Below are 26,507 nucleotides of genomic sequence, written 5' to 3'. Positions count from 1 at the left end.
CTGGACTGAATGGAATCTTTCCTCCTAAAAAGTTTCATGGATTCTTTATGATTGTGCTCAATAAGTTTGAAACAAACTTTCATTTCCAACCAAAAGGGATGAAAATCTAATGGTTTAGGCTCAGTAGGATTAGAATTTTCTTCTTGACTAGCTCTTCTTGGAGGTTTGTTCATCTGAAAATAACTTCAATGTGTCCACCCCATCCACCTCTTGACATTTACCATTTCATTCTTTACAGTCCCATGTCTAGTCTCACAAATTTGAAACTAGAATATTTAATAATCCTCATATAAATTGACAGAGAGAACAGTGCTTTCAATTTTGACAAGCTGATTTATTGTTTAGATTACTCCATATAATATACACGTTGATACAATGCAAGTGAGATAAAAAAAAAAGAACATATAAAAGAAAAAATATTTGAAAATGGTTACACCAAATAAATCAAATAAGGAATGATGACAGTATGCTAAATGTCATTTAAAATTTGCTTAGTTTAAATCACATTAATAATCTGAAAACCATCTTAAAAAAGGTACCCAAGAAAATGTATAAGCACTAATTGGCAAGTAAAAACTATCTGTTTGAAATAAATCTATATTCTATATACCAAACCCATACTTGGAAAATTATGACTAGAAGCTCATTTTTAAATGTGTATTTTACATACTAAGCATAGGCGTTACAGCTAAATGTGTAACTAAGATATGATGTAGCTGTAAGTACTTGAAGAGGTGTAGTCAACACTGCCTCTGCGTGAGCCGCTTCTTGAGCCAGTACGAGACCCTGCTCTGGAACCTGTGCGAGAGCCTGGGCCTGAGGACACATTGTAGGGGCTGCTGATGCCCTTTGTAGACATAGAAGTTGCCTGGAGCATCTTCATGCCATTGTTCTCCTCCACCATGCAGTTGTCCATTGCCTCTTTGTATGAGATTTTTAGTTTGGTTTTAGGACAGGTAATGTTCTTAATGTAGTTTCTCGTATCCTGCAGCTTTTGTGCCCCTTTGCCATCGAGCCATCCTTTGCGGATGGCTTCCTCAATGGTCACCCGCCGACCAGTTTCTGGCTCTATGAGTCCTCCTGTCAGGTACTGAAACTCAAGAAACCTCTGCCCTGCATCATAAGGTAGCCATTTTTCCTTTATGGCTTCAGCAGCAGACAGTTTCTTCTTGGTCTTGACGTCCTCGAAACCTATGTAAGCCTTCTGTGCTGGTTTTAGCTTGACAGCCATGTCTTCATCAATGATGCTCTGCTGTACAGCATCTGTCAGAGAGAGTCTCTGGCCAGTGGCAGGATTTATAATACCTCCAGTGCAAATCTGGGCTTCCAAGAGCCGCTGAGCGGTGATATTGTCCACTATTCCACGTCGTTGGGCTTCAGGGATTGTTATCTTCTCTAGGGTCTCTGTATCAAAAATGGCTCCAACTGGACTCTGGTCATCAAAAATATCAGACGGAGGAGAGAGTGTGATAGATACACTAGCAAAACGCTTGCGAATGGTTGGAGATGATGGTGCAACCTGTGTGGGACTACTGCAAGTAGCAATATCCTCAGGACTGCTGGAGCATATGGCAAGCTCAGAGCTTTTGCTTTTACTGGTGATCATATCTGCAAATTGAGTGAGTGTCAGAGTCCCTGCACGGTACTTGTCTAGGCTTTGTTTATCAATAACACCCCTGTCTAGGGAATCTTGAATATCATACTGATTTCCAGTTTTGCGATCAACAACAACTAAGCGTTTGCTGCCATCAGATGCTGAGATAGTGATCTCCTCCCACTCGCACTCTTGTTCAGAAAGTTCCAGAAAAGTGTCATAGTCAATTAACTCTCGATGGTATGCTTCCCGTACAGTCATCTCTTTCCCTGTGTCAGGATCTACAATCACCACTCTCCTCTTGCGGAGAGTGTTCTTTTGAGATGTAGTTTTTTGTGGCTTCTTCTTGTCCTTCAAAGGCAAAAGGATGAGCCCTGTCTTAGGATCTGTGATGCACCTTTTCTTCAGTTGTAGATAAGTGAGGTGTTCATGGGTGTTGGGGTCAAAAAAACCTTTGGTGTCGTCGCCCTCATATGTCAAAATCTCATTCATTTCACGGTCAAAGTAACCTTTCTTGTAAGCCACTTCCACATCAATACGATGGCTCCCTTTTGGGTCAATGATGCCACCACTGGCTATCTGAGACTCAAGCAGTCTAATTCCATGACCCCTCTCAATCACCCCTTTCTCAATAGCTTGAAAGAGGGAGATGATTTTTCCTGTTGCTGGATCTTTATATCCTGTGACAGCCTTCTCAGCAGAGAGCAGTTTGTCTTTAAACTCCTTTCCCACAAGAGCCCTCCTGCACCCTTCTTCCACCGTCATGCAAACATTATTGACTGGATCAATTATGAAACCAGAGGCAGCCTGGGCCTCCAGGAGCACCAGTGTGGTTCCCCGTCTAGTCAGACCTTCTTTCATGGCCTGGTAAAAGGGCAGAACCCTGTTGTTGGCCTCATCATATATACCAGCGATGCAAGAAGAACCACCTAGGTATGATTTGAGCCTATCCTCAATATCCTTGCCAGTTAGTTTTCCTTGGTTTATTTTATCCATATCTGTTTGAGTAAGCAAGTTGGAATCCACAAGCTCTGCAAGTGAGACCTCACCACGTAGACCTTGCACTGTTACTTTATGGGAACCACCATCACAAACAGTTTTAGAAACCACATCAATCTGTGTATGCTTACAGCATGGAACAGGACACTGTTGCAACCTCCTCAGTTCAATTTCCAAAGCTTCCCTCTTCCGAGAGAGCTCTGATATTTCCCTCTCTGAGCTGTGAAGACGACTCTTGTAGCGTTCTTCCACACTTCTTAGCTCAGCAGTCAATCTCTGGATCTCGCTCTGCAAGGAGGCCCTGTCTCGCTCTGCTTTGTCTCTATCTAACTCGCCCTGTCTGATCTGCCCCTCTTTTGACTCATATTGGCTTTTCCAGTACTTGAAATCCTTGTTAATTTTGTCAATTTCATCCTGGAGGCGTTGCTTTTGTTTCAACTCAGATTCCAGTGAGATTTTGATGCGTCTGAGCTCCTCTTCATAGCGCAGCTGCTTACCTTTATCCTGTTCCAACAGTTTCAGTTTGCTTAAGAGACTGTCTCTCTCTTGCACAATCTCTTTGTAGTGGGTATCAGACCGCTGGATCATCATTGATGTCTGGAAATATAAAAGATAAAAGTTTCATTTAGAAACCATTTCAGATTAGAATTCATAGAAAAATGTCTGTATCTCAACACAAATTAATATGATGAACACAAGGCTAGAAAAAGCAACATAAATCATGCAAGAAGAGATTATTTAAGTTTTGACCTTGAAAAAAAATTCAATTTTGAAACAAAATTGAATTTTTTGCAGAAGAAAATTTTAAATATCAATTTGCAACCATGTATTGTTTTGCAGAAAAGTTGTTTTCAAAGGTCATTGAAGCATTATCCAGCAAAGTGTTACCAGCAAAGCCATTTTCATTTAAGCCATAAATCTGATGGATTTTCTGATTCAACTGATTTAGAAGGAAAATCAGTAACGTCGGTCAAACAAATACCTCCGAGAATTGCTTTTGGATTTGGGCAATTTCCACCCTTAAACTTTCCCTCTCTTGAGTCAGTTCATTGATTAATTCTTGCAGTTCCAGTGCCCTGTTATTGCTGGTTTGTAACTGGAACTGAATGGCTGACAATCGGGATGCACTTTCACTCTCAATAGTGCTCAGGCTTCTTTTTAAGTCATCCCGCTGCAATCGCATGGTCCTTAGTTCCTCCTCAAGCCGCAGATGCTCTTTGGTAAGATTCTGAGTAAGGCTCTGCAGCTTTTCAATCTCACTGGTGCTCTCATTTAACATGCGACTTTTTTCTTCAATAGTCTTATAGAGAGAATCATTCCGTTGATTGGCCTCACGGACACAAGCCTGTTCCTTTAAGAGCTGCTTCTGTAAGGCCTTCAATTCTGCATTTACCCTGGTCAGATTCTCTACCGTGACTTTATATTCCTTTTGGCTTCTATCCAACTCATCTTTTAGACTGCGAAGCTCCTGCTCATTCTTGTGTCCAGAAGTACTTTCCTGCTCTTGATGGACCCGTAGAGTGTTGATAGTAGTGGTATATTCACGGCACATCTGATTCACCCTTTCCAGCTCAGTTTCTAACTTCTTTCTTCTTGTGAGCTCATCCTGGTTATTCTTCTTATCTTTTTCCAGTTCAGCCTGCAACCCATTCACCATTGACTGCAGTTCACTGATGCGACTCTGCAGTCTGGTGCTATTCTGTTCCAACTTGCTCTTCTCAATCGTTTGCTTCTCCATCTCTCGCTTGAGGATGAGCATTTCTTGCTCTGAAATCTTAAGCTTGTTAATGACCTCTGTGGTGGAAGTGTGCTTAGTGAGCAGTTCAGCTTGAGACTGTCTGAGGCTTTGGTTCTCAACCTCCAAGGCTTTCCTTCTCCTGGTCTCATCTTGAAGGTTCTGTGTTAACGAGGTAATCTTATGGACCTTTTCCTGAGAAACTTTGTTGGCCTCTGCCAGTTCAAACTTGTATCTTGTGTCAATCTCTTCTCTTTGATGTATCATAATCTGAATCTGTGACTCTAGTTCCTTTTTGCACCGGCTACCCTCTGATGCTGAAGACCTCTGCTGATGTACTTCCTCTTCTGCTTTCCTCTTTGCTTCTTCTGAGCGGCTGAAAGAGAGCTGCAGCTTCCTAAGTTCTTCTTCCAGGTCTCTTTTCTCAGAAGTCAGCCTGTCCAGCTGGAATTTTAGTGTTGATGATTGCTCCTCCTTCTGCTGTGTTGTCATGAGCATACTGGTCTTGGTGATGTGGATCTCAGATTCATAAGTTTGCTTAAGGCTATTAATGTCCTGGGTCAACTGGGATCTTACCTTTGAGGTCTCTGACTCTGCTGCACAACGCCGGGAGGCCTCATCCTGGAGCTGTAATTTCAGCCGTTCAATCTCCCGCTCTTTGTCTTTGATGGCCCTTTCGAATTCACTTTTGGACATGTTGAGCTCTTCCAGTTCTTTCTGTCTCTTGCGCATAACAAGCTCATACTCCTCCTGCTGGTTTGTGTATCGCTCCTCAGCCAACCTCTTTTTGCGTTTCTCATCCTCAATGAGAAATGAGAGGCGAGACACCTCATCTTGTAAGCTCTTCATTTGATTCTGGGTGCTGTCCAGGCTTTCCTTGGTAGCATTGCACTGCCTAGCCTGGGTTCTCTTCACCTCCTCCATCGATATAAGCTCCTCTTTAGATTGGGTGAGCTCCAGCCGATAGCGAGTCAGAGTGTCCTCCAGTGATTTGTTCTTGTGGGTTTGATCTAGAAGGTTATCCTTTAGGCGCCTCATCTCGTCATTCAACAGGTCAAATTTGGTGGTATGCATCTAATTAAAACAAAGTTTCACATTAAATTGATCAGTGGAAGGTGTAAACCATTCAGAATAAGTAAACTTTTAGATAAAACAAGTGGACACAATGACCACATTTACATGCACTTAAAAAAACAGTTTATTCCAGGGTTTTGCAGAAAGTGGTGTTCTGCAACATCATGTAAACAAGAACGCAGATTTCCTTATGCCATTTAAGGGATTAAGAGGGAGTGGTTTAACATATCCAGGTTTCTCCCAGAGAACAAGGCTTATCTGGTCATGTAAACACAAAGCTGCATTCTAACAGGTTTATGAGAAATGTGTGCATATGTGTGAACAGATCATAGGACGGAGCCCAATAACTAGTCAACAAATTGGAAAGAATTAAAATTGTTTTGGAGTACAGTAGGAAAAGCACATACACTATAAGCTCTACCTATTTATACACACCAATGTAAAATATTGTACAGTCCCTCACGTTCGTGTGTATGCGATGGTACATGGAGGGAATCCTGAAGTTTAATGTAAGAGGGAAACCCCACTATTGAAGAGCAATTCCCCTGTGGGTCGCGATAGAGAGTTAATAAAACAAACACAACAACAACTCTGGAATATCTGGGAAAAAAAGCGAAATTAAAAATAAAATAGTGAAGTCTTCTTCGACTACCATGTTGGTTATTTACACAAGCATCACAGGGAAATTACATTGCTCTGCAGAAAGCTGCTTACTGAACGAGCCACATGTATATGGAAGTAAAGAGTATGCCACTTATGCCATACAGTGCATGTAAACCAGAATGCCACTTTCTCACAGTACACCGCTTTCTCGCAATAAGCCGCTTTCTGGTGTCCATGTAAATGTAGTCATTGTAACCCAGAAAAAGATAAAGCTGCTATTTGAACTAATTATGAAAATTTTTGAAAAATACAACAAAACATGACATTCTCTTATAGCAGGGCAACATTTTGAGTATTGTGGTTCCTTGAGGTTTCCTTTTTGCACTAGGTTATGATTAGTTCACGTGCGTGTTCACATGAATGAAGTGAACAGCCAATGGAGTGCTAAACAGCGTGAGTCACATCTCAAGAGAGAGTCAGCGAGATTTAGAATTATACGAATTTAAACACAGCTATAACACAGCACAAGAGGACGTTAAAAGATATGATCAATCAAATCACATTTACACAACACGAATGATGACTATGAAATCATGCATAATTATAATACCTTTACACAGCACAGAGGATCACTAGTAAATTATAAAGAATTTAAAAGGTATTTACACAGCTAAAAGAAACATTGCTGCTGCTGCTCGAGCACAAAAAAAAAAAAAGAAAACTGAATGTGGTGAAAATATTAAAATAGATAATATATAAAGTTACTTTCACATTGATATAGGTCCACAACATTCAGGCTTGTAATTTTAAAAGTTTAATATCTTGATTTTAAATGTAAAAATGACTAACTTAATATCATTGAATACTATTACACATTAATACAATATCGAATAATAAGGAGCAGGTTAGCTGATTAGCGTATGTAACTATGGCGATTAACCACGATGAAAGCTTATCCACTTTAATGGTACCACAAATTCAGAGTTCACTTAACCTAATTTTAAACTTATCTAGATAACTGCTTAATCCTGCTTTGTGAGATAGGCCACTGGTGTAACCTCAGCACTTATATACTTAGCCAATTGTTCTAGTGTTTGCTACACACACTATATCTGCATGTTATTATAATTCACCTTGGTAACGACACTTGTGAAAGATTTCCATTGCTACTGAAACTTCCTCTGATGTACTGTGCAGAAGGTGGTTCTATGTCGTTGTTGTCTCTCCCTTGTCTTTGTGTATTCTCTCGCCCTATCTTTTACTCTACTCCTACTCCCCTTTCACAAGACTGGGCCATGGTGGAATTAGCTATTTCCTGGGATTGGTGTGTGTTGAAGAGTCTGGGCTATTTAAATTTAGCTTTCCGCCCAGAAGAGAGACTGCTCCCGAGGCCAAGTTGCAGCCCGGTGGGCCATGCCGTGTAGCTTCCCGTTTGTGTTTAGTGGTTGCTATTGAGTGTTTACAATCCATGTTGATTTTATTGCTGTTAAGGTGAGAGCTAATGTGTCCCAGAGTTAAAATGTATTAACATTGTGATCAGCTATTGTGATGGCTAGTGAGCCATAGCTCTTTACTAGACTCTTGTGTGATTCTAGTTCATTATTTTAATAGGAAGCTGTAGGAGACAAGGGCCTTTCCTTTATCTTTGAAACAATTTTCTCTTGTTTATATTTAGTTATGGAGATAGGGAAGTTGTCTGTATTTTGGAATGATTTTCTTATCTTGATTAGGAAAGTCAAATCTTATTTGGGGGAGTTAGAAATGTTTTGTTTGTTTTTGCCATTCTTATCCACAAAGTCTTTGCTGATAATGTTAATAATAAAACATAAATTCACAACAGACCTTTTTTCAGCTTTCTTACACACACACACATTTTCTTACCTCTAACTCCTGCATGTTTTTCAGCATTTCCCCAAGGAATTTGTAGTAGTCACTTGAGCGTGTCAAGAGCTCTATGTAGTTTGACTGCAACACCATTGCCTTTAGCAAAACAGTAACAAATTAGTGATGGAAGAAAAAGTAATGTTGTCTCATAACTCATTATCTACTCAAACTAAATGTTAATTTATCGTAATGTTAAATCTCATATTGAACTCTAAATGTGAACATTTTCTCTGTTGAATCTACTATCATTACCTCCTGCCTCAGTTCAGTGGCTGGAGACTGAAGCATAGTCTTCTTGATGGGAATGTTGAGCAGAGTCTCCAAACCTGCACTGTAGGAAGCCAACTGGAGCTCATAATCCTGTGAAAACATAAAGACTTAAATAAGCCTTTTTGCACTTTTTGTATATATTTCTTGTAATCATGAAGACAAAAATTATTTGTTTCACCTTTATGGAGGCACTACATGTGTCAGAGTCTCTGATCACGTCATCCACTTTTTCCTTCTTTCCCTTTATCTCAGAATACAGCGCCTAACAAAATTCACAAATAATTCACAAAAAAAAAATACGAAAATGTTATTTTCGTATAAATTTGCATCCCTTCATATAATCCAGTTACAGGTTTTTAACAAGCAAGTAAATACACCATGGCTCTGTCCCAAAACCTATCAAGGTGCTGTGCTCTTTCTACATAGACAGCAAGTCTGTTGACAGTCTCCCACACAGTTCTAAAAACAGTGCTCCTCACGTGAATGGCACAAGACACTAGCCTAAAACTCACAGTCGATTCCGAAAGATGGATATCAGCCCGCTAAAATGCTCTCAGTGAAATTGCACCTATAAATTCACCTCCTTTAATTTGCATCCATGCAAAATATTAAAGTTAAGAAAATATTTTTAAAATCCATAAACTAGTAGTACTACATAAACTAGTTAACCTCATTAAGTTAACATGACCTTTGCCTCATACAGCTTAGGGAAGAAGTCTTGAATGTACTTGAAGGCAGCCGACTCCTTATCTAGAGCTCAGACAAATTGTTTCACAAGGCCTAATTTGATGTGCAGTGGTGGCATTAGCACCTTCCGGGGGTCCACCAGTGGCTCCCACTTGACGTTGTTCCTCCCCACAGAGAACTCGGTCCGCTGTGGCCAGTCCCACCTGTGGTAGTGCACCTTGGTGTCCCTGCTGTCCAAAAGTCAAAGATAGCAGGGAAACATGGTAAAACCGCCTTGGAGACCCATCAGGAATGCCACCATTTTGAAGTCTCCTATGACCTCCCAGCCATACTCATCATACATCAAGGCATCCAGCAAGGTCTTGATGCTCTTTGAGGTGCACGAGTGAGACAGGGGAAGAGGCGGGTACTTGTAACCATTATGAAGCAGCATGGCTTTGAAGCTCCTGGATGAGCTGTCAATGAAGAGGCTCAACTCATTCTGGTTACAGGCGAATCTGATTGCCTCGAACAGAGTGGTCACATTGTGGCAGATGCAGAGCCCATCTTGACGAGTGAAGAAGCTAGAAAAATGTTGGTGATGCTTTGCGACTTGCACACTTTCATCCAATAAGTTCCACTGCTTTAGCCTAGACGTCAAAAGCTCGGCATTGAACTTGATGAGACCAAGATCTCTAATCAAGTCGTTGAGTTCTTTTTGGTTGGAGTAGTATGGGTTTCTCTGCTCAGCTCCACCTCTGAAATTCCTCAAAATCCATATCCTTGATGCTCATCTTAATAAATTCAAGGAGAACATGGGAGTGTACTCGGAGGAGCAAGGTGAGCGCTTCCATCAGGATATACTGGAGTTTGAACGCCGCTACCAAGGACAGTATAACGAGAACATGATGGGAGACTACATTTGGGGGCTGATTCGTGAAAGAGATTTAAAGTACTATTGTACATCTCGGAAAACTAATCACTTCTGAATCTTTTGTAGTCATTTCTGTATTACTTTAGTATAAATACATGTTAATATGTTGTTTTTTTAGGACTTTATGTAAACAAAAAGACACAAATCTGCCCATTTTCTCATTGGAAATAGGTACATTTCAAAATATCACTGTCCTGGTCACAAAAGAAAAGTTTGTGTGGAATAATAGCCATTTTCTATACTTAGGAAATAATCACTTCACTTACTACCCAGGAACCAAAAAAATTTAAATTTATTACACACTGTAATAATCACATGTCCATGTAGGCAGCCTACAAGATGCTAGAACAACTAATAAGATGGACTTAGCATGCATTATTTGTTTGAGATATGGTGTGTTGGACTGACTTTTTGTTGATTGAGGTGGTGGACTAAGTTATCCATATTGCTGAATTTAGTGATCTGGAGGGCATCTTGGCGCTGACGTGTCTCCTGAATCCATTTGTTCATCATGGAGCTCGTCTGCTTGTAGTGATTCAGCTGTTTCTCCTGTTTTTCTAGGTCCCATGTCCTGGGAAGTAAAATATCCCAATGTTGGATATCCCAATGATGCATGTGGAACTTCAGAAAAGAGTCAGAACAAGTTCAGAATCAGCACGTTACATTCTCCCCTACCTGCTGTCGATCTGGGTCACAATTCGTCGCCACCGGTCTGTCATTTGTCCGACGAGTTCTGAGTATTTGGACAGATCAACATCGCACTGATGGAAAGACTGGTCTATCTGACCGTTCCAGTGCACAGCCTTGGACAGCTCAGACTCCAAAGTCTTCATAACTCCTTTCTTCTGCTCAAGTTCTGCTTTCATGTCCTGCAAGGTACAAGGGCAGCACTTATTCAAACAATATTCCAATATCAAAGGAGACGAGGAGACATTTCAAGAGTTTGTAATTTATATGAACCGATAAACATTTAAGTTCACCTTGAGAGTCATGCGGTGCCTCTCCACTTCATCCAGATTAAGAGAAGAGGTCTCTTTCTCTGTAAGACGAGCCTCGTGGACTTTAATGATGTCCTCAGCCTGCAGGAGGCTCTTCATCAGAGCTTGAAGAGCCGTCAGTCTGAACACATACGAATTTGCACACTAAGATTCCGTTCACATCATTTACTGTACAGTTATTGCCGCCATTTAATTACAAACTCAACAAGTCCTTCTGAGAGTGGGATGCATATTTTATTACAAATTATCATGGTGAAGAGATACAGTATTGGCCATTTTGAATGTTCTTGCCTTTGGGTATAAGCAGCTGAGAAGCCTTGCAGGCTGCCCAGTTTCTGGTTAACGTAGTCCAATTCTGTGCGAAGGAACTTGGTCTGCTCTGCGTTGGTGCTGCCCTCCAGCTCCCTCAAAATCTTCTCCCTTAGACGCAGGTACTCGTCCTGTATGGTGTCCAGATCCTGATGCACACGCTGACATTACAAACCAGAAACAGAGCATTAGGCAGCTGTATTAATTCAGCAATTAAACCCAACTTGGTGTACGTGTAATCACACTCAAAAACAAGAGTGTGATGGTGTTGAATTGGCCAAAGACTGCCATGATTGTAAATTCTTATTACGTAAAAAGGAAATGGAAATCTATAAATGGTCCCCTTGGACTACATTTGGCAAACAAAAAATCCATTCCAACACTACTGCCCTAGCTCTATTTTAGAGACCTGCAGAACATCATAGAGGCTTCTAGTGGCCAATGGCTGATTTAGCTGATAAACAGTCTTAATTTTAAACAGTCTTTGTATTGTTTAATCATTTAAAACTTAGCAAACTTCATGTTGCAAAATGTTTTGCTTGACAAAGGTGCTATCTTTCTTTAAAATAGATAGCCACTTGGTTTGTTTGTCAATGCCACTTGGCAATGACATTAAAGCATTTTGAAGTATGCTTTTAGTGTCCACGTTCTTTTGGGGGCCACATTAGTTCAATGCAATGACAGAAAATGAGATTAAATTGCTGAAATTAAATTTGTTGAACAATCTTAACTCTAAACTCTCTTAAAAATAGAAAAACAGAAAAAGTGCATCTATTGACAGGGTTATCGGTAGAGTTAACACTCCTGTTAATCGATCAAGCGGGCACAGAAAAGGCTTGTAATCTCAAAATTGACAAATCCTGTTGGGTTAATTTGTCAAGCCATTATATCGGTCTATCAGTAATGACTACAACAGACTACAACTGTGCTAGTGACATTTGTTTGTCAGCTTTACATTAGTGTTTGTGTGTGTACCTGCAGCAGCACAAGTCTTCGGGAACACTCCTGTACGCTGTTCTCCTTCAGAGGAACATGGAGATGCTGAAGCAATCCTGACTCCGCTGCCTCTAGTCTGCGTCTGAGAGTGCTCAGGTCTGACAAGAACCCAATGTTCAGACTTGAGCCGACCACCTTCTTTCCATCTGTCTCCACCTTCACCTGCTTCACCTCCTTCACAACGTCAACATTCTTCACAACGTCAACTTTCACCCCATTCTCCCCTGAAAAACATATAAAACTAAGGATCAAACAGTTCATTTAACACAGTTCTCAAGTCCTCAGGTCTGTTCCTTGTTTATTGACTTTTTAAGTCTGCTTGGGGATCCAGAGAGTGATTCAATTCTTAACTTAATTCAGAACACCTCAGTTACATATGTCCAACATCATACCAAAAGTATGGAGCCCCCTACACTGTTTATAATAAAGGTTCCTCTAATTAGAACTAAAAGGGCTTTATAGCCTGATGCCATATAGGAGAAAGTTCCTCAAAGAACGTTTATTCTCTAGCTCTTTAGAAAACTATAAATGTTCTGGTGCTATAAAGAACCCACAAACCAATACGCTGATCTTGGACCCACATTGACACCTAGTGGCTTGGATGCAGCATCATTCATAATCAATAGTTTTTAGTTACTGATGCCATTGTAGAAATTCACTATTCACAGTCAGCCATGATGAATTTAATCCAGGAGTGAAAGTGTCCAATATCAAGGCGGTTACTGAGATTAAGCAAGTAGTATTCAGCTGGTCATGTGATTCTAACATGGCTGCCCCCATGAATGGACCCTCTCCATGTAGAATAAAACAGCTTTTATAAGGTTACTGATATGACTGGAGTCTTCATCACATGTGATTGCTTATGATTTTAACTTTTTTAATGAGTTTAAGTCATTTTTTTGTGACTTTCTAAATTAAGTTGCCAGGTATGTAAACGGTATATGTTCTGTATATGTGCAAGTCTCTGATCTTACTGTAGGTGGGCAGTTGGATCACCATCTGGTCGTAATACGCTTGTGCTCCAGAGTATTGTTGCTCCATCTTTCTCTTGTCTTCATCTCGAAACATCTCAGAGCCGTGACTGTTGCGCATAAACTCTTGGTAATGGAGCTCAAGACTCTTAATGATGTTACGATACTCCTCAGGGCGCATTTGTGACAGCTAAGAGAGAAATATGGACAGAGAGACAAATACATATTTTTAAATATCTATTGGAGACAGAGATTGAGACATTTGTAAAACCATTCTCAGCCCAATTCAGAAAGCTCAATATTTAAGACTTGTAAGGGCCTTTTAGCTCACTCAACTGAATTTAGTCGGCTGAAATTAAAATATTCTGTTGGCTTGCATTAAAAGTACAGTATACCTCTGAAATAGACTATAATTTTCTATAGTCTTAGTATCTAATATATCAAAATGGTTAATGTGCCTTTTTGCTTCTGCACTAAGAAAATAAAAAATATAGTAAATACTGTAGTAATTCATACCATGGAGAGCGTAAGGGTGTTGATATGTTGAATGTCCTTCATGCAGTATTTCCAGGAGATAAGACTCTTGATGTTAATGTACAGCTGATTCCAGATGGACATGATGGCTTCAAAGTACTGCTCATTCCTGTCAATCAATCAATCAATCAAAAGTGTTAATCAATGCAGTTCTTTGCTATTACACTATCAGTTGCTCTATGATCTGACTGTATGTGTGTTTGTTGTACTTCTTTGCGAGGCTTATGCTCAGAGGATTGGGTGGTGGTATAATGAGGCACACTGATGGTATGAGCATGTCCAGTCCTCCAGGTCCAGTCACTTGCCACTTACTGCGCTGTGAGTTGTCTTTCAGAATAGCTTCATTTCCTTTCATTATGCCCTTCTGTAATACACAAACACAGTGATTCATTCAACTTTTGCAGAAAACAATTCAAACTACATGTACAGAAAACAATGCTATTTCTTAGTGTGTGTTTAATTAAAATTCCAGTTCTTAATTCAAACTTCTACTGTAATCAATGGAGACTAAAGAAGAGGACATGAGTGTGTGATGTTCACCTGATCCTGTTTGAAGTCACACAAAGCTTGCACCATGATGGGACTGCTGCTCTTCTCCTCTGAGTTACGAGGCTTCAGACACACAATGTTTTTGGACTTGCTGGCCAGTGTCTGTACCTGCCTCTTATTCTCAAAGATCCTCTCTTTCTCTTTCTACACACATACATGCACAACCATGAATAAAAGGTGCCGCAACAATTGATTTGCATAGCGCATTTACATTATATTTACATAGGAAATGACATCATAGGATTTCAGATGCAGCGGCTGTGTTTGTTGTTACTCAAGAGTAGCCTACTCTATGGTAAATGGTCTTCACTTATATAGCGCTTTTTTAACCTTAGAGGTTACCAAAGCACTTTACGCTGTGTCCCAATCACCCAATCATACACCAATGGAGGCAGACCTGCCATGCAAGGTGCTAGCCTGCCATTGGGAGCAACTTGGGGTTCAGTGTCTTGCCCAAGGACACTTCGGCATGTGGAGTCGTGTGGGCCAGGAATCGAACCGCCAACTCTGCGATTGGCAGCTGACTCACTCTACCACCTAAGACTATTTGTGCTTTCAGATATATCAAAAATGCACATTCAAAGCCATGTATTTATAATTTGTCATTTCTTTCCCATCATATCTAATCATATATTAAAGGAAAAGTTCACTCAAAAATGAAAATTCTCTCATCATATACACACCCTCATGCCATCCCAGATGTGTATGACTTTCTTTCTTCTGCATGACACAAATTAAGATTTTTAGAAGAATATTTCAGCTCTGTAGATCCATATAATGCAAGTGAACGATGACCAGAATTTTAAAAGGTCCAAAAAGTGCATAAAGGCAGCATAAATGCAATTCATAAGACTCGAGTGGTTTAATCCATTACTTAAAAAGTGATCCAATCATTTTTGGATGAGAACAGACCAAAATATATTTTTTAGTTTAAACCTTGACATCTGCTGTCTCCTTGGTTGATTTAAATGATTCAGGATTGATCATGATTTAAAGCTCAATTATTGTGTCAAACACTAGGAAATGTAAACGAGCTTGAAATCATGATTGCTCCTAGTGACTGCAATGGCAAAATGTACAGTGAGAACGGGGTTATATTTTGGTTCCCAAAATCGACCGTATCGCTTCAGAAGACATTGATTAAACCACTGGAGTCTTATTGAATACTTTTTTGCAGCCTTTATGTGCTTTTAGGGGCTTCAAAGTCTTGGTCACCATTCATTAGCATTGTATGGGCCTACAGCACTGAGTTATTCTTCTAAAAATCTTAGTTTGTGTTCAGCTGAAGAAAGAAAGTCATACACATCTGGGATGGCTTAAGGGTGAGTGAATAAAAGAAATCAGAACATTCATTTTTTAAATTTCTTGTGCCGAATATATCAGATAAGGCTGTCACCTCCAGATTTTTGAGCATTTCTGTGAGGTTCTCCAGAGGCGTGGTCTTGTCACAGGTGTATTTTTTACGGATGCCATCATGGTCGCTCTGCAGCTTGGTGTAAGTCTCATTGGCCTCCTTGAAGAACTACAAAAAATAACACACACCAAACAACCCATTTAAGACAGACAAAAAACTTTACAGATGTCTCAATCACATATTTGTCATATTTTATTGCTTATTTTAAATATGTTCTCTGATCGTAATCTTGAACAACCGTTTTGGAGATTTCTGAGCTTTTTATACTTCTTGTTTATGTATAAAATAGCTGCCCAGCCTGTCCGGGAGTGTAACAAAGTTGGACGGCTGAGTGGACAAATTTGCCTTGAAAAGGACTGACTGCACTCAGCAACTTAACGGTAAAACTTTAAAACTTAAGTTTTGAAGCCAAATATTCATTAAACCACACCAAACGGCGTTCTTCTTCGTTAAAAACCCATGAAATTGCTTGACGACCACGGTTTTCTGTCATGTATTCAGTGGCTAAATCTTGAGGGCCCATGAAACGGAGGGGGGAGAGGAGGGTGGGGGATTGTATGCCAGTGCATGGATTGATTGACAGGAAATTTGGACAGGACATTTTTAAAAACCTTATGTCACAGCCATGGAACCATAATTTGCTACTTGGTGGGGGAGGGACATTCTCATATTTCATTCTGGTTTTAGAGAAAATCACAGTACAGAAACTGCCCTTAGGGTGACAAATGACTTATTGATGGCGGAAGATGCTGGAAAGTGCTCCATTTTAGTGTTACTTGATTTAACTGCAGCTGATCATTCTGTTTTAATTGACACATTAAAGAGCTGGGTGGGGGGTATCTGGGGTGGCTTTAGACTGGTTTGTGTCCTACTTGACAAATAGGAAATTTGTAATGTCTGTTGGACATGAGATATCCTCCTCTTTAAAAGTTAATTGTGTGTGTGTTCCGCAAGGATCCCTGTTAGGGCCAATTTTGTTTTCATTATATATGCTAACGCTTGGTTCTGTGATTTGTAAATACAACATTCATTTTCATTGCTACGCAGAATTGTATTTCTCATTGAATCTCAATGATCTCTCTAATTTACATTTTCTTCAACGTGTATAGTAGATATAAACATTGGATGGCATGTAATTTTCTTCAGTTAAATACTGATAAAACAGAGGTTGTCATAATCGGCCATGATTAAAAAAAAAAGTCAGATTGAGTCAGCACTTAATCAAGTGGTCCCACATATCAAGCAGGTGGTGACAAATTTGGGAGTCTATTTAGATACTATTTAAAAATTTTGAATACCATGTCAGGAAGCTGGTTCAATCTTGTTTTTATCAGTTTAGCAACATTTCAAAAGGTGAGAAATGTCTTGAGTTTCAAAGATACAGAGAAGGTCATACATACTCCAGTTTTAGCTTCTTTGCACTGGTTACCAATTCATTTTAGAGTTGATTTTAAGATTGTATTAACTACATATAAGACATTACATGGGTTGGTGCCTGAATATTTTGCAGAACTTTTAAGACCTTATGAAACAGTTAGACCTCTTAGATCTTCTTGTCATGAACTGTTGGCTGTTCCAAGGTGCAGATACAAAACAAAAGGCTATAGAGCATTTGTAGAGAAGGCCCCACAATGATGTTACAGCCTGCCCAGGGATATTAGATCTGCTGAATCTGTGACTTTTATAGACTTGCTTTTATTAATATGTGAATATTTGGGGTTTTACTGTGTGTGTTTTTGATTTGATGTTTTGTGAAGCACCTTGTGCTTAATCGCTAATAGGTGTTTTAGAAATCAAATTATTATTATATTCGAGAGGGCATTTGATTGGAAAAAAATCTTTGTTGTGTAACATGAGTAATCAATTTTCCCAGAAGGCAATACTGTAAATTGGAACTGTGTACATCTACTATCAATGGCCTTAAAGCTATTAGACATGGACTAAATGCCACAAAACTCCAATTTTAATTTCAAGGGGTCTTTAAGATTAGGACGGCTCTTACTTGGCTGTAAGCAGCATTCTCCTTAAGGTGAACATCAATGCATTTGGTGATCTGCAGTAACCAGCTCCACTGGGTTTGCAATGTGTCCATGTACGCCTGAAAGAGCAAGCAAATTAATTCAACACCAATATATTTTAATATGAAGAATACATCAATTACTGGCTTGATTTTGTATCATCTATATAGACTTACAGAGAAGTCAAACTTGATATAATGCTGTTAGACACTTTTAATTCAGAAACTTGCCACATGTGAATGAATTTTAAATATTTGCAGATTCAGTCTAGTTGTGTAGGGAGGAGTTTGCACACCTCTATTTTATCTGAGGCTGGGTGTTGGCTCTTCAGTAGGTTGTCCACCTTTGTCTTCAGTTTATTAAGATCTTTCTCTTTCTCCTCCAGCTCACTCATCAGTTTCTGGTAGGAGGGAATAAAGTGTCATCATCTAAAAATATGAGTGGCCAGCAGCCAAATCACCGTGTAGCTCAACACTGGTTGCCACTGAAGCTAAGCAAGGTTGAGCCTAGCCAGTACCTGGATGGGAGACCTAAGAAAACTAAGATTGCTGCTGGAAGAGGTGCTAGTGAGGCCAGAAGGGGGTGCTCACTCTGAGGTCTGTGTGGGTCCTAATGCCCCAATATAGTGACGGGGATGCTATACTGTAAAAAGGCACTGTCCTTTGGATGAGATGTTAAACTGAGGTCCTGACTCCCTGTGGTTAATAAAAATCCCAAGTGTAAAAAGAGTAGGGGTATATCCCTGGTTTCCTGGCTAAATTCCCCAATTGGCCATCAATCGTGGCTTCCTAATAATCCCAATCCATTAATTGGCTCAATAATTCTACTCTCTCCTCTCCACCAAGAGGTGGCGAGCGTAATGGTGCACTATGGCTGCCATCGCATCATCCAGGTGGATGCTGCACACTGGTGGTGGTTGAGGAGAGTCCCCTGTTCACTGTGTAAAGTGCTTTGAGTGTAGTGTCAGAATAGTGCTCTAAATGTAATGATCATGCATTCAATGCTTGGCAATCGTCCTACAAACATTTGATTCCACTTAACATGTGCTCTTTATGTTGGTGGTAACAAACCTCAATACTCAAGGTTGCGATAGAGTTACCGTCAAATGTCTGTGCCATTAAACCGGATGTTATTCTTCAAGTAAGCTGCTCTCTCTCTCTATATATACAGTATATACTGACTTTCTCTAACTTGTTCAGCAATATTCCCTTCCAAATGTTGCTCTGCCATGACAGGAAGGAAAACTAAACATTGAAGAACGTTGAAGAAGACAGTTCACGCTAAAACCTGCTATACCGAACTCCGTGCGACAATGCTGCCAAAGCATATACTTGCATTGCGTTATGAATTGAGGTCTTACAAACTTCAAAACACAATACACACAAAATAAACATTGCACAGTTAGAAGAATATGCTTCGGGTGTATGGGTGTGTGTGTGAGTGTGTGTTTCAGCAGAAGAAATTGTTCTTACTGAGTAGCTTTCTTGTTTTTTGGGGATGTATGTGTCAATGTTTTTATCGCCCCAGTCAAACACTAGCTCCTCTTCCTCTCTGTCATTAACCCACATGATGGCTCTCGAGATCTCCTCAATGATGTTCTGCAGGTCTCGCAGCTGAGCTGTTCGCGCATGGGACATTTTCTGCATGAATGAAAGAAGAGCAAAATAAACATTCATTTGTGGCCCTAACACTTTATGATCATACTCATTTTAAAAGTCACAAGAAAGACCCCCTTTTATTCAAGTCTAGCTAACCTGTAAACTGTCCCATTCTCGTTCGAGGGCATTAAGCCTTGACTTGTCTCCACTCTGCATCTGAAGGGGAAAGAGTTGGTCAGTGTACAGTACCATGATTGGACAAAATTCAGAATTATTAATGAATTAAATAATTAAAAACTCCCTTTTTAATTTATGAGTCGGGATTTAAAATTGGAAGTCAGGAGGAGATTATTAAACGGTTTTCTGTCTAGTTTCGAAATGTTCAAGTTGTATCGATACAGTGTGCATCAACAACAGAATTAGTCATACTTGGCTCATTTCATGAGTGTGTGTGTGAACAGGCTGCAAGCAATTAAGTTTTAGCTTAATCAATTTGAGTTAGTCATGTGTTAGCAAACACATATTGAAAGAGTGTGTATTTTTGCTTTGTGCATGTATGTGTACCACACACAAACTCACCAGCTCATCTCGCACTCTATCCACCTCCGCGCTTCTCTGAACTGAACTGTGGAACCTGTTGTGATTCATGATTTGTTGGCTTATCGTCTCTGAATCTTCACCGAAGGGTGCGGTCTCAATAAGCCGCTACAACACATAAAAAAACAGCAATCCAGGTAAGTGCACGTGAACAAACACACCCATTAGATTTACACACCTCTTGGAGTTTCCCTCGCTGTAATTATCATCCGTTTACACGGTTTAGACATTTTACATAACTACACTCAATCATTTCATCTTGATTCATCTTAAACACATGATTAAAAAAACAGCAATGACTGGGCCCTCATAATGAGAATCAAAAATCACAAAATAATAAACTTGTATTAGGATTAGTGACACCAAAATGAAAAGCTGGTCTTAATTTACAAATGCGCAACACAAAAGCTGAGTTTTCAAAGAATATCCTGGCTGCAATTGTACATATAATGTAAGTGAATAAGGACTGTGGCTGTCAAGCTCCAAAATGACCCCAAAAAATAAATTAATAAATTATAATAATAAATGGCACCATAAAAAGATCTCAAAAGTTCATGCTACTTGTGTGGGATATTTCAAGTCTTCTTTAGTCGAACAATAGCATTTTGTTAGGATTTGTTTTTACCCCTTTATTACACTGTGATAAAATTAAATTACTATTCTTAAAAAAATGCATGCATGTAGATGCTTGTATATGGTTGTATAGATGTTAATGATTAGTGCAGTTTATGACATTTTCAATCCTAGCCTCTAGGTGGCCGTTTTTAACTTTAGCTCTGGACTGTGGCGGCTCTTTCATGCTGATCTAAGGTCAGTTTTGAGTATTATTACATAAGGTCTGGGAATGAGGATCAAGGTCCTCGATGATTACGGTGTTGTTTTAAGTGACTGCACATATTTCAACCATTCACCCCTACAGATCTCAACAATGATAAGAACACAAACCAGTTACACTCGAGTCACTTTCACCACTTTTGTCCTGGTTGCTTTTGCTACAACCACTCCCTGTTTTTTCCTCTCTCCTTCCTGCTCAAGTGACACAATGCATGCTCTGTCTACCCTGTGATGAACTGTGCAGGGGGGTGTTTGTGTTGCGGGTGGATGATAACAGTGGAACATTTGAACAGAGATAGAAATATATTAAAGAGCAAGAACGAAAGACACCAACAAACAAACAGTAAATGTTGTAGAGGAGGAGTTTATGATGGGGTGAACAGGTTTTTGGGAGTGGTGTGACAGTAAAATGGGAATGGTCATGAAACAGCGGGTGTTTCTCTGCTGTTGCCGTGGAAACCACAAGTAACAACAAGTCAGCAGCAAGGCGTCACAAGCGTGTCCACAGACACTACTCCACTATTCTCTCTTTTGTCATCTCATTTTTTCACACAGAATGTGAGATAAGCCTGAACACATTCACAGTTGGCGAAACAGCCCAGACATGAGGGCAATGGAGTGCGGTCATTATGAGCCGCACGGCCCGTAAACCCTTCACTACTCTCATTTAACAAGGTGGGATCTCAGCATGATCATCTTAACATGTTGGCTTCTTTCCAGAAAGCTCAAGAGAAACTTTGATAACACATCTGCTTTTTAAGTAACAATAAAGAGAAGATCCAGAAAGGCATATTACATGCCAAAAATGAATAAGTAGTGCTCACTGGCTACTCACAACAGGAGGGGATTTTTTTTTAATGCTTTCATGATTTAAAAAAAAAATAATTATGTCATTTTTTAAAATAGTAAAATACTTTTTCCTATCTCAGATTAATGTGCAGAGACAAACAAAAGTCATTTGTTTCTCTCAAGCTAACTGTATTTAAATATTCATCTATTAATGACTTATTCACATGTAAATATTCATTTTTACTGTAATGCGAAATGCAAGAAAATGTTCTCAATTTGTTGTTTTGAATGGTGGCTTAGAAACAGACCTTATTCTGGTTGATCCATGCAATTGCGTCTTGGAAGCCCTTACTGGAGTCTTCCCAGCCGGTGTTGTTGCTGATCCTCCTCATAGTGTTGCCCGTGATGGTGCTTTGGATGCTGGGGTCTTCCCAGCCGGTGTTGTTGCTGATCCTCCTCATAGTGTTGCCCATGTAGATGGTTTGGGTGTTGGGGTCTTCCCTGACGGTGTTGTTGCTGATCCTCCTCAGAGAGGTGCCCGTGATGGTGCTTTGGATGCTAGGGTCTTCCCAGCTGGTGTTGCTGGTCCTTATCATAGTGGTGCCCGTGATGGAGTTTCGTATTCCTGCATGCATGCTGCTACATTCCTCTAGACTGAAAAAAAAAAACCCCACCAAAGTTTAGACTCTTTGCCCTGACTTGATGTTTCTTTGTAGTTCATCAACATCACTTAGTTACTGACCAGTGATCCATTTACATGGGCAGTTATAATCGAGCTACCGCAGGTTTTTGCATGATCACACTATAGTTTTAATCTCTCCAAGTATACACGGCACCATGCCATGCGCAATTCATAGCTGAAGGAAGGACGTCAGCTTTTGCCTGCGCTGAAGTAGTTAGCTAACTAGATCATGAATAAATTGACGATTATGAAAAGATATAGTCTGTCAATATCTTCCTAGCAATCACTGGTATTTTTATAGGTTTGTTGTCTGAAAACTTGGAAGTTTTGTATCTGTCATTTGCTCTAAGCTGCAGATTCAATAAATATCATTTTTTCTGCCTCATTCTATGAATGGAATCCACATTAGGTCAGTAAAAGAAGCTGTTATAATAACCACTCGATGATGATTGAAAGTAATATATATATATATATATATATATATATATATATATATATATATATATATATATATATATATATGCAGAAGATAATGTGTAATTTGTCATGTTTACCATATTGCATTCATGGCACTAATGCTAATGCTAGCATGCTAACCTTGGCTATAATATACACCTGTTACAATCTTTTATTGTATTTTATGATGGAAATGTATATGTATAATAAGAGTGTTACAATGGCAGCCAGATAAGAGGATTAGTCAATGGGCAGAAAACAGAAGAAAAAAAAGAGTAATAATAATAATAAGTGCCACATTAAAGTGTCACAGGTGTGAATGGCTTACAGACTACTAATCCGTCCAAAAATGAACATTTCTGGTATTCACCATGTGCCCCTGATTTAAAATGGCATAAATAGCCTCTGAAGAGCACTTTGAAGGGACAACAATCATAAGCCATGTTGTAAGTTCGCTTCTATCAGAATTTCCCAAAAAAATTACTTAAAAGGTGAATTCAGAGTAAACATTATTTTTGAGCCCCGCACTTTCAGCCCTCCAAAGCTCTCACAGTGGATGGTAAAGTCTTGAAAGGGAATAGGGCATAGTGATGATCACTTCTGAATGAAACGCACATGTGTGTTGTTGTTTCACTTCTTCTCTGCTTTGTGTTGCATCTTCCATATTAAATACACCTCACGCAGCACCTGTTTCTGGAAGCATGCACATAACGCCGAGACCTATAGAGCTGTTCAGCCGTGTTGCAAATTTGTAGGCAATCCTGGAAGTCTGATTCGCCATGGGTTCCCTCTGGATTTTCCTAAAGGATTTTATAATGGGGTTTTTGAACTGAAGGTCTGTGGTTATCATTACTTGACGTTGGCTCACATTACATTTCATAAAGTTGGTTGAGAGAATGATCACTATGATGCAGAGCAATCTAGACAAACTGTGGGTACTTTGAAAAAGCTAAAAAAAAAAAAAAAGATATTCTGGATTATTTTAGAAAATTTTTGGTCATTATATCATTCCCATACTTCCACTTCTGTTTCATTGTTATGATGACTATTATAATTGCAAAATGTGGAAATAGTCATAATAAATAATGAGTAGGTTCATCCAAACTTATAACTGGTACTGTATGTGCCAACAAACATTCAGACAAACACACAATGCAATTACCCTCTGAGGACCATGTCATTGGGCTGACCAGCTTTACTTAAGTCAATAGCACACTGCTTGAGCTGATCTAAAGCTTCCGCTGCCATGAGCATGTTTTTGTCCACTTCAGATGCTGGTCCCATCTGCAGAAAAATTACACATTTAAATACCTTATCCACATTAAACACATGGAATATCACTCAGTATTACAAGTGGACAACTTAAGTTACCCACAGAACAATTCCTTGGTTTTGTTCCATGAGCAATTTTTTATCACCCATTTGCCTTCACTAGTTCATTTTAAGTGGTCCTGAAAAACACTATTTTAAAAGTACAGATATTCCGAATTCAATATAGTCTCTCAATTAACATAAAAACTGCATACACAGTAATTATACAACAATTAACAACATTCTTTCAAAAACAGATTTAGATGGAGTATAGCACATCACACCGGACATGTCAATTTCCCAAAAGTATTTCATGACAATCATCCAACTGCGGGAAACATATCTTCAAATTATACCTATTCCATTTTGTTTTAAAAGGAAAGCGCGACTACAAAAAAAAAAAAAAATACTCAAACAAACTCAAATATGACATATATGCCATAATTTATTATATTATTGAAAGGGATAGTTCACCAAAAAATTACAATTCTCTCATCATTTACTCACCCTCATGCCATCCCAGATGTGTATGACTTACTTTATTCTGCTGAACACAAAGGTTTTTAGAAAATATTTCAGATTTGTAGGTCCTTACAATGCAAGTGAATGGTGACCAGAACTTCGAAGCTCCAAAAAGCACAAAAATGCAGCATAAAAGCAACCCATAATACTCCAGTGGTTTAATCCATGTCTTCAGAAGAGATCTGATATTTGTGGGTGAGAAACAGACTTTAAAGTCTTAAATTAAGATTTAATTTAATATTTTCCCTGTGCAGTAGGAGGTGATGTGCATGAAGAATCTGAATCGGCAAAAACAAAAGAAGAAAAATGTGAAAGTGAAAGTGGAGATTGATAGTAAAAATAATTTAAATATTGCTCTGTTTCTCACCCACACCTATCATACCGTTTCTAAAGACAGATTTATCCACTGGAGTCTTATGAATTACTTTTTATGTGCTTTTTGGCGCTTCAAAGTTCTGGCCATCATTCACTTGCATTGTATGGACCTACAGAGCTGAAATGTTCTTTAAAAATCTTAATTTGTGTTCTGCTGAAGAATGAAAATCATACAAATCTGGGATGACATGAGGGTGAGTAAATGAAGAGAGAATTTTCATTTTTGCGTGTACTATTGCTTTAACATTGTTAAACATAATTAGAGAGACCACAGGAATTTCCACTGGTGTCTGAATCATAATTCAGAGGCTTTTGCACATCTCCAGGCTTCAGAGTTTGCCTGACACAGTTTCCTTTTCAATGCACAAACACTCCACTACCCAATGAGGGTTCACTGAACCTCATGGGAGTTCTTGCAAAAGAGGACGGACTACAATAGTTAAGTGACTTCAGTGGCATTATGAGAAATCAGCAAATAGCAAGGGCCCTCCCTACAAGCAATGGCACACAAAAAATAATTACTTCGAAGAGTTAGACTCAATTTCCCTGCAGATAAGATCCTAAACAAACTAGTTGCTGCCTATTAGTATAACATGAGGCAATACAGCTGAACAGCTAAGCTACTATACTGGCCCCAGATCAGCACAGATCACGTAATCGAAGATCTCCAGGAGGGCCAGATGTAAATGGATAGCTCACCCAAACCCAGACAAACAAACTTTATAATCATGCAGAAGGCAGTGAAAGCTCTAATCTCTGTGTGTACGTCACGTGGACTAAAGTATGTGGTGTGTGTGTAAATGACACTTACATTCTCTAGGACGAGCTGAGCTTGATGCAGGCTTCTCATACAGTCACTGTAAATCACTTGAAATTTGTGAACAGACACGGATGACATGCTAAAAAAAAAGATAAATCCCCATAATTAAAAATAAAATAAGTAAATAAATACAATATTAAAAAATACATGTTTTCTTTCTGTTAAAGGAATATTTAAGTTTATCTTTTTAACATCAAGTTAAGCGCAGTTTTATAAAGAGAAGACAATTCAAAATGATTTTTGTTGGAAATTAACATTATGTCACAAATCGTCTATTTTCTATGGGTCTCTTTAAGTTCAAGAATGTAATGAAGAACAAGAGTAATTATTTATTAATGGGAACTCACCTCTGTTGTCGTCCTCCTCCTCCTCCTCCTCCCAGTGAGCTTCTGGAGAAATTGTTTTGAAATGACTGCGTATAGCCATCATTGTATTCAGCCTGGAATCTATTTCCACTCACGGACATCTGGCCCAGATCAGTCCTGGGTAAACTGTAGCCTACCGCGGTCAGATCGGGCCGAGAGTTGGATCTGCGGCTCAACTGGTTTAGTCTGGTCTGTGATCCGTATAAACTCATCTCTGTGGATAACTTCAGCACGTATCCAAAGGTCAGTTTCTCCAAAGAAAAGCGCAGTTATAGTTGTATATGTCCTCTTGTTCTCCTCTTCTCTCCGTGCGTGTCTTTCCCCGTTCCCGACTGCGCCTATACTGGCCGCGGAGCTCCAGATAGTTCCGGTTTTGGCCGTTAGACCACACCTAGACCTGCACCCGTCTGTCTCACCGCCTGAAGACACAGTTCTCATGACATCAAAACATTCCCACACTCTCCCAACAAATTCTTCAGGACGGTCGAACTAGGATTTATTTTTCCTTCATACGGTCATGTCAAGTTTGCCGCGTAGGCCTAATCTCGCTCCTCGGACTTTCATTAAACATGTCAAAGTATGTTTTTTAACCGTCTAAATCTGAAGAAGT

General features: G+C 39.4%; 1 protein-coding gene across 2 annotated transcripts; it reads right to left on the bottom strand.

The window, feature by feature from the left end:
- Nucleotides 1-311: 311 nt before the first annotated feature.
- On the bottom strand, nt 312-26,254 carry LOC127648893 (desmoplakin-like). Of its 2 annotated transcripts, none has more exons than XM_052133708.1 (24): nt 25,880-26,254; nt 25,524-25,611; nt 23,667-23,788; nt 21,675-22,020; nt 19,726-19,851; nt 19,303-19,362; nt 19,021-19,188; nt 17,844-17,948; nt 17,533-17,628; nt 15,513-15,638; nt 14,108-14,260; nt 13,777-13,931; nt 13,550-13,676; nt 13,037-13,223; nt 12,042-12,286; nt 11,049-11,227; nt 10,740-10,878; nt 10,435-10,628; nt 10,168-10,330; nt 8,338-8,421; nt 8,142-8,249; nt 7,887-7,985; nt 3,576-5,402; nt 312-3,190 (listed from the first exon to the last, which is right to left on the bottom strand). In XM_052133708.1, exons 1-24 carry the CDS (start codon nt 26,107-26,109, stop codon nt 701-703), a joined length of 7,617 nt encoding a protein of 2,538 aa, XP_051989668.1. In that variant the 5' UTR covers nt 26,110-26,254; the 3' UTR covers nt 312-700. The 2 variants fall into 2 exon arrangements, with proteins under 2 accessions (XP_051989668.1, XP_051989669.1); XM_052133709.1 differs by having other exon boundaries at nt 313-3,190; nt 4,905-5,402; nt 25,880-26,253.
- Between the last annotated feature and the right edge of the window lie 253 nt (nt 26,255-26,507).

The sequence above is a fragment of the Xyrauchen texanus genome, chromosome 9 (assembly GCF_025860055.1).
Source record: "Xyrauchen texanus isolate HMW12.3.18 chromosome 9, RBS_HiC_50CHRs, whole genome shotgun sequence".
In the NCBI taxonomy this organism is placed as follows: domain Eukaryota; kingdom Metazoa; phylum Chordata; class Actinopteri; order Cypriniformes; family Catostomidae; genus Xyrauchen; species Xyrauchen texanus.
The sequence above is the reverse complement of the archived record's forward strand: the minus strand, read 5'-3'. Positions and strand labels throughout refer to the sequence as shown.